General features: G+C 46.4%; 1 protein-coding gene across 3 annotated transcripts in view; it reads right to left on the bottom strand.

Annotated features, from left to right (window-relative positions):
* The window catches only part of CNTRL (centriolin), a 579,099-nt gene that overhangs the window by 321,786 nt on the left and 241,870 nt on the right, over positions 1 to 15,443 (bottom strand). For all 3 annotated transcript variants that reach the window (XM_069241657.1, XM_069241658.1, XM_069241659.1), the window contains 3 exons: positions 5,116 to 5,232; positions 4,218 to 4,362; positions 723 to 865 (listed from right to left, as the gene is read on the bottom strand). In XM_069241657.1, coding sequence (XP_069097758.1) covers positions 723 to 865; positions 4,218 to 4,362; positions 5,116 to 5,232 — 405 coding nt within the window. The remainder of the gene's footprint in view (positions 1 to 722; positions 866 to 4,217; positions 4,363 to 5,115; positions 5,233 to 15,443) is intronic.

Below are 15,443 nucleotides of genomic sequence, written 5' to 3'. Positions count from 1 at the left end.
ACAAGAAAAAGGCACATATGGGAGAGATGGAGCAAAGAATGACGAAGAAGCGTCACAAAGAGTGAAAGCAGAAAGCTGCAAGAGTGAGCTAAACGGGCAGGGAGTGGCTGTAAATGGCTTAAAGAGGCCCGAGATGGCTTTAGGATTATGCTGCCTCAGTATTCCATGCTCCCACCTTTAAATGAAGCAGCCGCATGTTTCAGAGGAGAGCTTTGGGCACCAGCACTTTTTTATTTACAAATTAACCACTGTGTTTCACTAAAGCTAAGCAAATCCCAGACAAGCTACACTGGCTGTCAATCCACAACAGAATTAATTTTAAAACATTTTCCTTAGTATGTAAATGTCTATCTGGATATGTTTCCAGAAATTTTAAAGGCCAGAATCACAAGATACTCTCCATCTAGTACACTTTTCCCGGCTTCAGCTTATCTATCAGTTCAGCACCTTTTACATAAATCCTTTTATGGAGGGAAAGCTTTTTCCATTTTGAAATCTCGACTTTGGAATTGATTGCCCTCAAAATATATATCGTTGCATACACTTTTCAGAAAGGAACTCAAAACATTTATTTTCTTTCAACTAAACCACTACATAATCTAGCATTGCAATAAAGCATTGAAAGAAAAAAGAAGTTACACACAAAAGAGCCCAACATTAGATGACAGGAGTATGCAGAACATATGTATCTATAGCTCCACATGCCATAAAGATATACTTACCTTTGATGGTGAGGGCACAAAGTACCAATAACCTCTTCTTCTGAATGGATCAGCCATACCAGTGATGTAATCACTCTGGAAAAACAGGGCATGCCTTAAGGCTTCAATCTCACGCTGAAGGTTGTCTATACCACCTACATTATCTGGAAAAAATATGAATACCGATATTACAGTACAAACCACTACACGCAAGAAAATTCAAATTCCGAATCACTGTCTTCTATCAATGAAAGGCGTGTCAAGATGAACATAATGCAAGACGTGCTGCACTTGCAAAATTATGGCCCCATATGTACATAAAGCACTGAAAAGTATCCTTTCTAGTCTCTGGCCTGAATTAGGTGAAATGTTGCTTCAATTATTTGGGGGCGAATTGAAGGAGTAATCACAACCATTGGTCAGGCACTACCCTCAAAGTCACTAAATTAACTTGACCTCAATCCCCTGGTAGTTATCACAGTGATAGCACAAAGCAGAGAGGCTTAACTATGTGCAATATGTAAAGTATTTCGGCAGAACCAAAAAAGTAATAAAATCAAAACTGAATTAGAAGCAATAGAGTACAATGTACATTGCATGAAAATGACAAAAGTCCAATACAAGGGTGCTGAAGAGATGAATTTTTAACGATTTAAGTAGATACAGTGATAAAAAGTGCTAATGACAGACAAGGGTCTCAGTGGACGGGAGCTAAGCTACAAGTTGAGGCTGACCGTGATGGAGCGAGAGTCAGATACACCAACCAAGTTCGTCCTGGTCAAACATTTTACCTTCTGACTTAGTCTTTCAATTCCCAGTCCACCACAGGAGTACAATTCTAAAGACCCTGAGGTTCTAAAAGGAGGTACTTAGGCACAGCAAGGTACAGTTCAGGGGCAGTTGTCGGTCGCTGGTTCAGTACTTCCAGGAAAAGAACTCTTGCAGCGCCTGGCTTCTCTATTGCCACTCAGGACGTCAACAAAATAACACTTGGTAGTCCACTCCCTTGCCTTCTATACAAGAGGGACTCATCCAGTCCTGCAGGGTCCTCTTCTGATTCCTCAGAGGTCTAGAAAGTGTTCTGAAGTGGGAGTCTGAAGGTGCCAATTTATCCCTGCCACTAGTACGTAGGTGGGAATGACTCCTGAGAATGCACTAAACAATGAGGGAAAGTTCCCAGGGTCAAACCACTTTGTGCATTTTCAAGATGGTGAAAGTCTGAACTGGGGCTCTCACTGGTTGGGTGTGTGCAGGGCTGGCTCTAGGGCGGTACGACCAGTGCCACCACACTGGGTGCTGACTTTGGGAGGGAGCACTGTGTTTGCAAGTATATTATAGTTTTAAAAGCCCCCACTGCAGATTCCTTGTCTCCAGGAATTTCCAGGCAGCAATAAAAATGTCAAGTTAACTCTGGTGATTAATGTCCTGCCTGGAGAGGGTTCAGAGTTATCTCTAGTAGATGTTTTAGGGTAGCACAGGGGGATACAATGCCTCCTGCAGAGAACATGTACCATGCCGATCACAAAGTTCATATAATGCAAATAGGTCAGTGGGTTACTGCTTTTTTCAGAAAGGTTCTTTTGTAAAATTTTATAAGCTAAAATAGAACAGTAAACTATTAACTATCAAAGAACTGCATGCATTCCGCAAAATAGATTAGAGTGTTATTATTTGTTTCCCCAGTGTTTCATCATTCTAATATTGCAAAAAGGGTTTATTTGGGTATAAATCAATCCTTATTATTAAAGGGAACCCCTAACCATGGAGTTACATTTGACATTCTGAGTTGTGCTTCTCTAGACCAAGCAATTTTAAACTTTACCTCCTACCGGTATGGATGACATAGGACTCCTACGTCTTGTAGTGCTCGGTCTTATGTAAAATGTTTTATACACTGATTTACACTTATGATTGATTGTCTCTGTGTAATGTGTGTGCAATTTAAAGTGCTATGACACCCTACACTGGAATGGGTGACGCTGCAAAACGAATTTTAATGCATCCGAGAGAGAGTGGTTACGGAGACCTGAGGGGTACTGGTAAAGGAGGGTAATGAGGGAATCTGTAGCGGAGGTGGTCACTGGGGGGCACCAACAAACTTTGTCGCACAGAGTGCCGCCAGCTCTATGGCCGGCTCTGGGTGTGTGCATGGGAAGTACTTTGTTAATCATAAAGCCCTCTCACATCTAACAGTAAAATACAGTTTGAAGCAGCCACTATATCCACAACAAACCCAGCGACAAAGGTATGGTAGGACAAAAGCAATGTACTTCAGCAACCAGATAGTGGATTCACATCATTGTCTTGGCATCCTGTTCTCTCCCTTGCCAGTGTGCCCCAGGTACTGGATGTGAACCCAGCACACCTGTCAATCAGTTGGCATTCAAGCAGGATTTGACACTGTGGTGTCAAAAAGGATGCCCACAGCCGCCACTCTGCATATGTTGTGGTATTCAGAGGAGGCATCTTTGCCCATTCAGAGTAGCCTATTGTTTGCTACTGTGAGCCGTATCACACATATTCAAGTCTAATTACTGCCTGGGAGAAGAGGGAGAGTCAATGAAAATTAGCCGCCAGCAATGTCAGGCAGGGTTAAGGTAACTTTCTAAAAGTTACTTTTCCTTATAACTCATAAAAACACATCCTCACCATTGCATTGGAATGTTAATAACCATTTAAAATAAATGTAATTACTTTTCTAGCAGTTCCATTCTAGGGATACAGCATTAGTATTTTAATGTTTACTCTGGTTGCCTACACAGTAGAGCAAGACCTACTGTAATGAAACAAGAAGTAGTCACTGTCCTACTCTTAAACACTATACACCCCGCCATAAGGCATACATAAAGATGACATTTTTTTTTTAAAAGGAGAGTGTTATACTGTCAAAAGATCTTACTTTGACCGGTCTAACTGTAGTGTTTATACTGCTACATTCAGGCTACAACGGTATGGCAGAAGCCAAGTTTGAACAGCCACTTTTAGTGATGGCACTTTAGGTGCCATAGTCTAGTAGTAGCAATTAACTTACATGCCCTGGGTACATTTGGTACCATACAGTAGGGTTTTACAGGCAATAAAAAAAAAAAAAAAAAAAAAAACAATAAGAGGTATGCCAATCCGACCTGGTTAATAATGGTAAAGTAGGGGTAAAAAGTAAGCAACAAAAATAGGGTCCAACTAAGGTGAATAATTCTGAGGGGCCAAGCAGAAAAGGTAGTTTTCTACGTTTACTGTCAATGCATGTAATGTCACCCACCGTGTGCTTAATGTATAGATACAGGTCAAAGATAACATTGAGCATCTAAAAAAAAAAAATTTGAAGTACACATTAATTAATACTACTTGGAATTTTAAACCATAAATGAAAGCATGAAAAACATTATTGCAAATGTGTGAATTATAAATGTCCGTTACCATTCCTCTCCCATTTATGGGAATATTTCACTATTTTGAGGCACTGAAAATTGAAACAGGGAGCTCACTCATGGCATTTCTTGAAATGCATATCCTCACCTGCGCTTGCATGGTCTAACAGGTGTCGCAAGCGGTCCATTTCTGACTTCTGTGCTTCCATGGTTTGTTTCAGCTTGCTAATCTCAAACTGCTGAACATTTGACATGACCAATCCGGATTCAGCTTTTCCGACATCCTGCTGGAACTAAACAAAAATAAGAAAGGCCTATTATGACAATGCCATGAGGATCAGTTTGGTAAAATGCCTGAATCGATGCTATATGAGCAACAGTGCATCTTGAAAGCAAAGTCGTAGTACAGAGAAATTGCTGTGCCCCTAAATGTCAGTTAGGTGCATAAAATGCCGCACTTAAATTTATAAGTGTCACATGTAGACTCAAATAATCAGGCATACAATATAAAGTATACAACAAGACCTTATTGGTCATAACTGTAGGGCTAGGTGTAGGAACATAGCTGCTCACAGGGAATACCAGGGGATGACCAATGTGGTAAATGTGTAACTTTATGGGCATTCACAAATATTTCCTATAGGTGTTTCAACCTAATTTCACACTTAATACTGGACAACATTGAGTTTAGACACTGGGATAATTATTTTCAGAGTGAGGTGAAGAAAAGAAGAAAACAGTTAAGATGCATTACCCATAACAAAGAGGATTGTCCACCAATGGAAAACGTGTTGGAGCAGTCATATTTATAGAAATCTACATGGATTTATCTGCATATGCACTGAGATTTATGTTAATCTTCCCGAGATCAGAAATATTCTTAAATCATTAGTTGAAACCTTCAAGGAGTACAACCTATTGTAGTATCAAGTCATTCATGCCATTAGTTTGTTTTTTATGGAAGATACAAGCATCCCATAATGTAGCCAGAAGCCTCAAGGGACCGGTTAAGCAGACTTCCTTCACTGATTTTCCAATCCATTTACCTGCCTCTCCTTCTTTTTTAAAATATTCTGCAGTAGTTCTATTTCTGCTTCAGCTTTGGTAAGGTCTCGAGAAGCCTTAGTTGCTTGTGCACAGAACCGCTCCACTTCCTGTAACTCCTAAAAGAAAGAAAAGAAAGGCTATCTTGAGGACGACTATAAAATCTGGAAATATACATTAAAAGCTGCAGTGAAAAGTTACTTACTTTGGTAATGATCTTTCTGGTGGATACTCTATCAAATAACAGATTCCTCCCCTTGTGAATATTCCTCAGGCATCAGTCTGAATACAGAAACTTCAAAGCAGGTGGCTCCGCGTCACAGGTCATTCCACTTCAGAAGTGGCGAGTGGAGCCCCATTTAAGTACGCTCTGATGTTGTAGGAAGTTGGCTCTGTATGTGCTATTTCAAAGTAAGGAATAGCATGCACAGAGTCCAAGGGTTCCCCTTAGAGGTAAAATAGTGGTAAAAATAGATAATACTAATGCTCTATTTTGTGGTAGTGTGGTCGAGCAGTAGGCTTATCCAAGGAGTAGTGTTAAGCATTTGTTGTACATACACATAGACAATAAATGAGGTACACACACTCAGAGACAAATCCAGCCAATAGGTTTTTATATAGAAAAATATCTTTTCTTAGTTTATTTTAGGAACCACAGGTTCAAATTCTACATGTAATATCTCATTCGAAAGGTATTGCAGGTAAGTACTTTAGGAACTTCAAATCATCAAAATTGCATGTATACTTTTCAAGTTATTCGCAAATAGCTGTTTTAAAAGTGGACACTTAGTGCAATTTTCACAGTTCCTAGGGGAGGTAAGTATTTGTTAGATTAACCAGGTAAGTAAGACACTTACAGGGCTTAGTTCTTGGTCCCAGGTAGCCCACCGTTGGGGGTTCAGAGCAGCCCCAAAGTCACCACACCAGCAGCTCAGGGCCGGTCGGGTGCAGAGTTCAAAGTGGTGCCCAAAACACATAGGCTAGAATGGAGAGAAGGGGGTGCCCCGGTTCCGGTCTGCTTGCAGGTAAGTACCCGCGTCTTCGGAGGGCAGACCAGGGGGGTTTTGTAGGGCACCGGGGGGGACACAAGCCCACACAGAAATTTCACCCTCAGCAGCGCGGGGGCGGCCGGGTGCAGTGTAGAAACAAGCGTCGGGTTTGCAATGTTAGTCTATGAGAGATCTCGGGATCTCTTCAGCGCTGCAGGCAGGCAAGGGGGGGGTTCCTCGGGGAAACCTCCACTTGGGCAAGGGAGAGGGACTCCTGGGGGTCACTTCTCCAGTGAAAGTCCGGTCCTTCAGGTCCTGGGGGCTGCGGGTGCAGGGTCTCTCCCAGGCGTCGGGACTTTAGGTTCAAAGAGTCGCGGTCAGGGGAAGCCTCGGGATTCCCTCTGCAGGCGGCGCTGTGGGGGCTCAGGGGGGACAGGTTTTGGTACTCACAGTATCAGAGTAGTCCTGGGGTCCCTCCTGAGGTGTTGGATCGCCACCAGCCGAGTCGGGGTCGCCGGGTGCAGTGTTGCAAGTCTCACGCTTCTTGCGGGGAGCTTGCAGGGTTCTTTAAAGCTGCTGGAAACGAAGTTGCAGCTTTTCTTGGAGCAGGTCCGCTGTCCTCGGGAGTTTCTTGTCTTTTCGAAGCAGGGGCAGTCCTCAGAGGATGTCGAGGTCGCTGGTCCCTTTGGAAGGCGTCGCTGGAGCAGGATCTTTGGAAGGCAGGAGACAGGCCGGTGAGTTTCTGGAGCCAAGGCAGTTGTCGTCTTCTGGTCTTCCGCTGCAGGGGTTTTCAGCTAGGCAGTCCTTCTTCTTGTAGTTGCAGGAATCTAATTTTCTAGGGTTCAGGGTAGCCCTTAAATACTAAATTTAAGGGCGTGTTTAGGTCTGGGGGGTTAGTAGCCAATGGCTACTAGCCCTGAGGGTGGGTACACCCTCTTTGTGCCTCCTCCCAAGGGGAGGGGGTCACAATCCTAACCCTATTGGGGGAATCCTCCATCTGCAAGATGGAGGATTTCTAAAAGTTAGAGTCACCTCAGCTCAGGACACCTTAGGGGCTGTCCTGACTGTCCAGTGACTCCTCCTGGTTATTCTCATTATTTTCTCCGGCCTTGCCGCCAAAAGTGGGGGCCGGGCCGGAGGGGGCGGGCAACTCCACTAGCTGGAGTGTCCTGCTGGGTTGGCACAAAGGAGGTGAGCCTTTGAGGCTCACCGCCAGGTGTGACAATTCCTGCCTGGGGGAGGTGTTAGCATCTCCACCCAGTGCAGGCTTTGTTACTGGCCTCAGAGTGACAAAGGCACTCTCCCCATGGGGCCAGCAACATGTCTCGGTTTGTGGCAGGCTGCTAAAACTAGTCAGCCTACACAGATAGTCGGTTAAGTTTCAGGGGGCACCTCTAAGGTGCCCTCTGGGGTGTATTTTACAATAAAATGCACACTGGCATCAGTGTGCATTTATTGTGCTGAGAAGTTTGATACCAAACTTCCCAGTTTTCAGTGTAGCCATTATGGTGCTGTGGAGTTCGTGTTTGACAAACTCCCAGACCATATACTCTTATGGCTACCCTGCACTTACAATGTCTAAGGTTTTGTTTAGACACTGTAGGGGTACCATGCTCATGCACTGGTACCCTCACCTATGGTATAGTGCACCCTGCCTTAGGGCTGTAAGGCCTGCTAGAGGGGTGTCTTACCTATACTGCATAGGCAGTGAGAGGCTGGCATGGCACCCTGAGGGGAGTGCCATGTCGACTTACTCGGTTTGTCCTCACTAGCACACACAAGCTGGCAAGCAGTGTGTCTGTGCTGAGTGAGAGGTCTCCAGGGTGGCATAAGACATGCTGCAGCCCTTAGAGACCTTCCTTGGCATCAGGGCCCTTGGTACTAGAAGTACCAGTTACAAGGGACTTATCTGGATGCCAGGGTCTGCCAATTGTGGATACAAAAGTACAGGTTAGGGAAAGAACACTGGTGCTGGGGCCTGGTTAGCAGGCCTCAGCACCCTTTCAATTGTAAACATAGCATCAGCAAAGGCAAAAAGTCAGGGGGCAACCATGCCAAGGAGGCATTTCCTTACACAACCCCCCCCCAAACGAAAGAGGATGAGACTAACCTTTCCCAAGAGAGTCTTCATTTTCTAAGTGGAAGAACCTGGAAAGGCCATCTGCATTGGCATGGGCAGTCCCAGGTCTGTGTTCCACTATAAAGTCCATTCCCTGTAGGGAGATGGACCACCTCAACAGTTTAGGATTTTCACCTTTCATTTGCATCAGCCATTTGAGAGGTCTGTGGTCAGTTTGAACTAGGAAGTGAGTCCCAAAGAGGTATGGTCTCAGCTTCTTCAGGGACCAAACCACAGCAAAGGCCTCCCTCTCAATGGCACTCCAACGCTGCTCCCTGGGGAGTAACCTCCTGCTAATGAAAGCAACAGGCTGGTCAAGGCCATCATCATTTGTTTGGGACAAAACTGCCCCTATCCCATGTTCAGAGGCATCAGTCTGCACAATGAACTGCTTAGAATAATCTGGAGCTTTGAGAACTGGTGCTGAGCACATTGCCTGTTTCAGGGTGTCAAAGGCCTGTTGGCATTCCACAGTCCAGTTTACTTTCTTGGGCATTTTCTTGGAGGTGAGTTCAGTGAGGGCTGTCACAATGGATCCATATCCCTTCACAAACCTCCTGTAGTACCCAGTCAAGCCAAGGAATGCCCTGACTTGAGTCTGGGTTTTTGGAGCTACCCAGTCCAGAATAGTCTGGATCTTGGGTTGGAGTGGCTGAACTTGGCCTCCACCTACAAGGTGTCCCAAGTAAACCACAGTTCCCTGCCCTATCTGGCATTTGGATGCCTTGATAGAGAGGCCTGCAGATTGCAGAGCCTTCAAAACCTTCCTCAGGTGGACCAGGTGATCCTGCCAGGTGGAGCTAAAGACAGCAATATCATCAAGATAAGCTGTGCTAAAGGACTCCAAGCCAGCAAGGACTTGATTCACCAACCTTTGGAAGGTGGCAGGGGCATTCTTTAAACCAAAGGGCATAACAGTAAACTGATAATGCCCATCAGGTGTGGAGAATGCTGTCTTTTCTTTTGCTCCAGGTGCCATTTTTATTTGCCAGTACCCTGCTGTCAAGTCAAAGGTACTTAGAAATTTGGCAGCACCTAATTTATCAATGAGCTCATCAGCTCTTGGAATTGGATGAGCATCTGTCTTGGTGACAGAATTGAGCCCTCTGTAGTCCACACAAAACCTCATCTCTTTCTTTCCATCTTTGGTGTGAGGTTTGGGGACTAAGACCACTGGGCTAGCCCAGGGGCTGTCAGAGCGCTCAATTACTCCCAATTCCAGCATCTTGTGGACTTCCACCTTGATGCTTTCCTTAACATGGTCAGATTGTCTAAAGATTTTGTTCTTGACAGGCATGCTGTCTCCTGTGTCCACATCATGGGTACACAGGTGTGTCTGACCAGGGGTTAAGGAGAAGAGTTCAGGAAACTGTAGTAGGACTCTCCTACAATCAGCTTGCTGTTGGCCAGAGAGGGTGTCTGAGTAGATCACTCCATCTACTGTGCCATCTTTTGGGTCTGATGACAGAAGATCAGGGAGAGGTTCACTCTCTGCCTCCTGATCCTCATCTGTTACCATCAACAGATTGACATCAGCCCTGTCGTGGAAGAGCTTAAGGCGGTTTACATGGATCACCCTCTTGGGGCTCCTGCTTGTGCCCAGGTCCACCAGGTAGGTGACCTGACTCTTCCTTTCTAGTACTGGGTAAGGGCCACTCCATTTGTCCTGGAGTGCCCTGGGAGCCACAGGCTCCAGAACCCAGACTTTCTGCCCCGGTTGGAACTCAACCAGTGCAGCCTTTTGGTCATACCAAAACTTCTGGAGCTGTTGGCTGGCCTCAAGGTTTTTGGTTGCCTTTTCCATGTACTCTGCCATTCTAGAGCGAAGGCCAAGTACATAGTCCACTATGTCCTGTTTAGGCTCATGGAGAGGTCTCTCCCAGCCTTCTTTAACAAGGGCAAGTGGTCCCCTTACAGGATGACCAAACAGAAGTTCAAAGGGTGAGAATCCTACTCCCTTCTGTGGCACCTCTCTGTAAGCGAAAAGCAGACATGGCAAGAGGACATCCCATCTCCTTTTGAGTTTTTCTGGGAGCCCCATGATCATGCCCTTTAATGTCTTGTTGAATCTCTCAACTAAGCCATTAGTTTGTGGATGGTATGGTGTAGTGAATTTATAAGTCACCCCATACTCATTCCACATGTGCTTTAGGTATGCTGACATGAAGTTGGTACCTCTGTCAGACACCACCTCCTTAGGGAAACCCACTCTGGTAAAGATACCAATGAGGGCCTTGGCTACTGCAGGGGCAGTAGTCGACCTAAGGGGAATAGCTTCAGGATACCTGGTAGCATGATCCACTACTACCAGGATATACATATTTCCTGAGGCTGTGGGAGGTTCTAGTGGACCAACTATGTCCACACCCACTCTTTCAAAGGGAACCCCCACCACTGGAAGTGGAATGAGGGGGGCCTTTGGATGCCCACCTGTCTTACCACTGGCTTGACAGGTGGGGCAGGAGAGGCAAAACTCCTTAACCATGTTGGACATATTGGGCCAGTAGAAGTGGTTGACTAACCTCTCCCACGTCTTGGTTTGTCCCAAATGTCCAGCAAGGGGAATGTCATGGGCCAATGTTAGGATGAACTTCCTGAACAGCTGAGGCACTACCACTCTCCTAGTGGCACCAGGTTTGGGGTCTCTGGCCTCAGTGTACAGGAGTCCATCTTCCCAATAGACCCTATGCGTTCCATTTTTCTTGCCTTTGGACTCTTCAGCAGCTTGCTGCCTAAGGCCTTCAAGAGAGGGACAGGTTTCTTGTCCCTTACACAGCTCCTCCCTTGAGGGTCCCCCTGGGCCTAAGAGCTCAACCTGATAAGGCTCAAGCTCCAAAGGCTCAGTTCCCTCAGAGGGCAGAACTTCTTCCTGAGAAGAGAGGTTCCCTTTCTTTTGCTGTGTTGCAGTTGGTTTCCCAACTGACTTTCCTTTCCTCTTGGTAGGCTGGGCCATTCTTCCAGACTCCAGCTCTACTTGTTCACCCTGTGCCTTGCACTGTGCTCTTGTTTTCACACACACCAGTTCAGGGATACCCAGCATTGCTGCATGGGTTTTTAGTTCTACCTCAGCCCATGCTGAGGACTCCAGGTCATTTCCAAGCAGACAGTCCACTGGGATGTTTGAGGAGACCACCACCTGTTTCAGGCCATTGACCCCTCCCCATTCTAAAGTAACCATTGCCATGGGATGTACTTTTCTCTGATTGTCAGCATTGGTGACTGTGTAAGTTTTTCCAGTCAGGTATTGGCCAGGGGAAACCAGTTTCTCTGTCACCATGGTGACACTGGCACCTGTATCCCTCAGGCCCTCTACACTTGTCCCATTAATAAAGAGCTGCTGCCTGTATTTTTGCATGTTAGGGGGCCAGGTAGCTAGTGTGGCTAAATCCACCCCACCCTCAGAGACTAGAGTAGCTTCAGTGTGGACCCTGATTTGCTCTGGGCACACTGTTGATCCCACTTGGAGACTAGCCATTCCAGTGTTACCTGGATTGGAGTTTGGAGTGGAACCTTTCTTGGGACAGGCCTTGTCTCCAGTTTGGTGTCCATGCTGTTTACAGCTATGACACCAGGCCTTTTTGGGATCAAAGTTTTTACCCTTGTACCCATTGTTTTGTGAAGAGGCTCTGGGCCCACCCTCCTGTGCAGGTTTTTGGGGGCCTGTAGAAGACTCTTTACTATTTTTAGTTTTGGTTGTCTCATCACCCTTCCCCTGGGGAGTCTTTGTGACCCCTTTCTTTTGGTCACCCCCTGTTGAAGTCTTGGACACCCTTGTCTTGACCCAATGGTCCGCCTTCTTTCCCAATTCTTGGGGAGAAATTGGTCCTAGGTCTACCAGATGCTGATGCAGTTTATCATTGAAACAATTACTTAACAGGTGTTCTTTCACAAATAAATTGTACAGCCCATCATAATTACTTACACCACTGCCTTGAATCCAACCATCTAGTGTTTTCACTGAGTAGTCAACAAAGTCAACCCAGGTCTGGCTCGAGGATTTTTGAGCCCCCCTGAACCTAATCCTGTACTCCTCAGTGGAGAATCCAAAGCCCTCAATCAGGGTACCCTTCATGAGGTCATAAGATTCTGCATCTTGTCCAGAGAGTGTGAGGAGTCTATCCCTACACTTTCCTGTGAACATTTCCCAAAGGAGAGCACCCCAGTGAGATCTGTTCACTTTTCTGGTTACACAAGCCCTCTCAAAAGCTGTGAACCATTTGGTGATGTCATCACCATCTTCATATTTAGTTACAATCCCTTTAGGGATTTTCAACATGTCAGGAGAATCTCTGACCCTATTTATGTTGCTGCCACCATTGATGGGTCCTAGGCCCATCTCTTGTCTTTCCCTCTCTATGGCTAGGATCTGTCTTTCCAAAGCCAATCTTTTGGCCATCCTGGCTAACTGGATGTCCTCTTCACTGGGGCTATCCTCAGTGATTTCAGAGGTGTTGGTCTCTCCTGTGAGGGAACCAGCATCTCTGACTATTATTTTTGGAGTCAGGGTTTGAGGGACCCTGTTCTCCCTAGATAGGATTGGTAGGGGGGAATTTTCCTCCAAGTCACTATCCTCTTCCTCTGAGTTGCCACCCTCAGAGGGGTTGGCCTTTTCAAACTCTGCCAAAAGCTCCTGGAGCTGTATTTTGGTAGGTTTGGGGCCCATTGTTATTTTCTTTATTTTACAGAGTGACCTTAGCTCCCTCATCTTAAGATGGAGGTAAGGTGTGGTGTCGAGTTCCACCACAGTCACATCTGTGCTAGACATTTTGCTTCTAAAAGTTGGAATACTTTTTAAGAATCTACAACTGGTTCTAGAATCTAATTCAAACTTTTACAAACTTTTAAACTCTAAAAGAAATGCTAAACAGGATCTAACACAAGGCCCTAGCAGGTCTTTTAAGAATTTAGAAAACTTTTCAAATTGCAAAAATCAATTTCTAATGACAATTTTGGAATTTGTCGTGTGATCAGGTATTGGCTGAGTAGTCCAGCAAATGCAAAGTCTTGTACCCCACCGCTGATCCACCAATGTAGGAAGTTGGCTCTGTATGTGCTATTTCAAAGTAAGGAATAGCATGCACAGAGTCCAAGGGTTCCCCTTAGAGGTAAAATAGTGGTAAAAATAGATAATACTAATGCTCTATTTTGTGGTAGTGTGGTCGAGCAGTAGGCTTATCCAAGGAGTAGTGTTAAGCATTTGTTGTACATACACATAGACAATAAATGAGGTACACACACTCAGAGACAAATCCAGCCAATAGGTTTTTATATAGAAAAATATCTTTTCTTAGTTTATTGTAGGAACCACAGGTTCAAATTCTACATGTAATATCTCATTCGAAAGGTATTGCAGGTAAGTACTTTAGGAACTTCAAATCATCAAAATTGCATGTATACTTTTCAAGTTATTCGCAAATAGCTGTTTTAAAAGTGGACACTTAGTGCAATTTTCACAGTTCCTAGGGGAGGTAAGTATTTGTTAGATTAACCAGGTAAGTAAGACACTTACAGGGCTTAGTTCTTGGTCCCAGGTAGCCCACCGTTGGGGGTTCAGAGCAGCCCCAAAGTCACCACACCAGCAGCTCAGGGCCGGTCGGGTGCAGAGTTCAAAGTGGTGCCCAAAACACATAGGCTAGAATGGAGAGAAGGGGGTGCCCCGGTTCCGGTCTGCTTGCAGGTAAGTACCCGCGTCTTCGGAGGGCAGACCAGGGGGGTTTTGTAGGGCACCGGGGGGGACACAAGCCCACACAGAAATTTCACCCTCAGCAGCGCGGGGGCGGCCGGGTGCAGTGTAGAAACAAGCGTCGGGTTTGCAATGTTAGTCTATGAGAGATCTCGGGATCTCTTCAGCGCTGCAGGCAGGCAAGGGGGGGGTTCCTCGGGGAAACCTCCACTTGGGCAAGGGAGAGGGACTCCTGGGGGTCACTTCTCCAGTGAAAGTCCGGTCCTTCAGGTCCTGGGGGCTGCGGGTGCAGGGTCTCTCCCAGGCGTCGGGACTTTAGGTTCAAAGAGTCGCGGTCAGGGGAAGCCTCGGGATTCCCTCTGCAGGCGGCGCTGTGGGGGCTCAGGGGGGACAGGTTTTGGTACTCACAGTATCAGAGTAGTCCTGGGGTCCCTCCTGAGGTGTTGGATCGCCACCAGCCGAGTCGGGGTCGCCGGGTGCAGTGTTGCAAGTCTCACGCTTCTTGCGGGGAGCTTGCAGGGTTCTTTAAAGCTGCTGGAAACGAAGTTGCAGCTTTTCTTGGAGCAGGTCCGCTGTCCTCGGGAGTTTCTTGTCTTTTCGAAGCAGGGGCAGTCCTCAGAGGATGTCGAGGTCGCTGGTCCCTTTGGAAGGCGTCGCTGGAGCAGGATCTTTGGAAGGCAGGAGACAGGCCGGTGAGTTTCTGGAGCCAAGGCAGTTGTCGTCTTCTGGTCTTCCGCTGCAGGGGTTTTCAGCTAGGCAGTCCTTCTTCTTGTAGTTGCAGGAATCTAATTTTCTAGGGTTCAGGGTAGCCCTTAAATACTAAATTTAAGGGCGTGTTTAGGTCTGGGGGGTTAGTAGCCAATGGCTACTAGCCCTGAGGGTGGGTACACCCTCTTTGTGCCTCCTCCCAAGGGGAGGGGGTCACAATCCTAACCCTATTGGGGGAATCCTCCATCTGCAAGATGGAGGATTTCTAAAAGTTAGAGTCACCTCAGCTCAGGACACCTTAGGGGCTGTCCTGACTGGCCAGTGACTCCTCCTGGTTATTCTCATTATTTTCTCCGGCCTTGCCGCCAAAAGTGGGGGCCGGGCCGGAGGGGGCGGGCAACTCCACTAGCTGGAGTGTCCTGCTGGGTTGGCACAAAGGAGGTGAGCCTCTGAGGCTCACCGCCAGGTGTGACAATTCCTGCCTGGGGGAGGTGTTAGCATCTCCACCCAGTGCAGGCTTTGTTACTGGCCTCAGAGTGACAAAGGCACTCTCCCCATGGGGCCAGCAACATGTCTCGGTTTGTGGCAGGCTGCTAAAACTAGTCAGCCTACACAGATAGTCGGTTAAGTTTCAGGGGGCACCTCTAAGGTGCCCTCTGGGGTGTATTTTACAATAAAATGCACACTGGCATCAGTGTGCATTTATTGTGCTGAGAAGTTTGATACCAAACTTCCCAGTTTTCAGTGTAGCCATTATGGTGCTGTGGAGTTCGTGTTTGACAAACTCCCAGACCATATACTCTTATGGCTACCCTGCACTTACAATGTCTA

The sequence above is a fragment of the Pleurodeles waltl genome, chromosome 6 (genome assembly GCF_031143425.1).
Source record: "Pleurodeles waltl isolate 20211129_DDA chromosome 6, aPleWal1.hap1.20221129, whole genome shotgun sequence".
Lineage (NCBI taxonomy): Eukaryota > Metazoa > Chordata > Amphibia > Caudata > Salamandridae > Pleurodeles > Pleurodeles waltl.
Note: the sequence above shows the minus strand (reverse complement) of the source record. Positions and strands in the feature narration are given on the sequence as shown.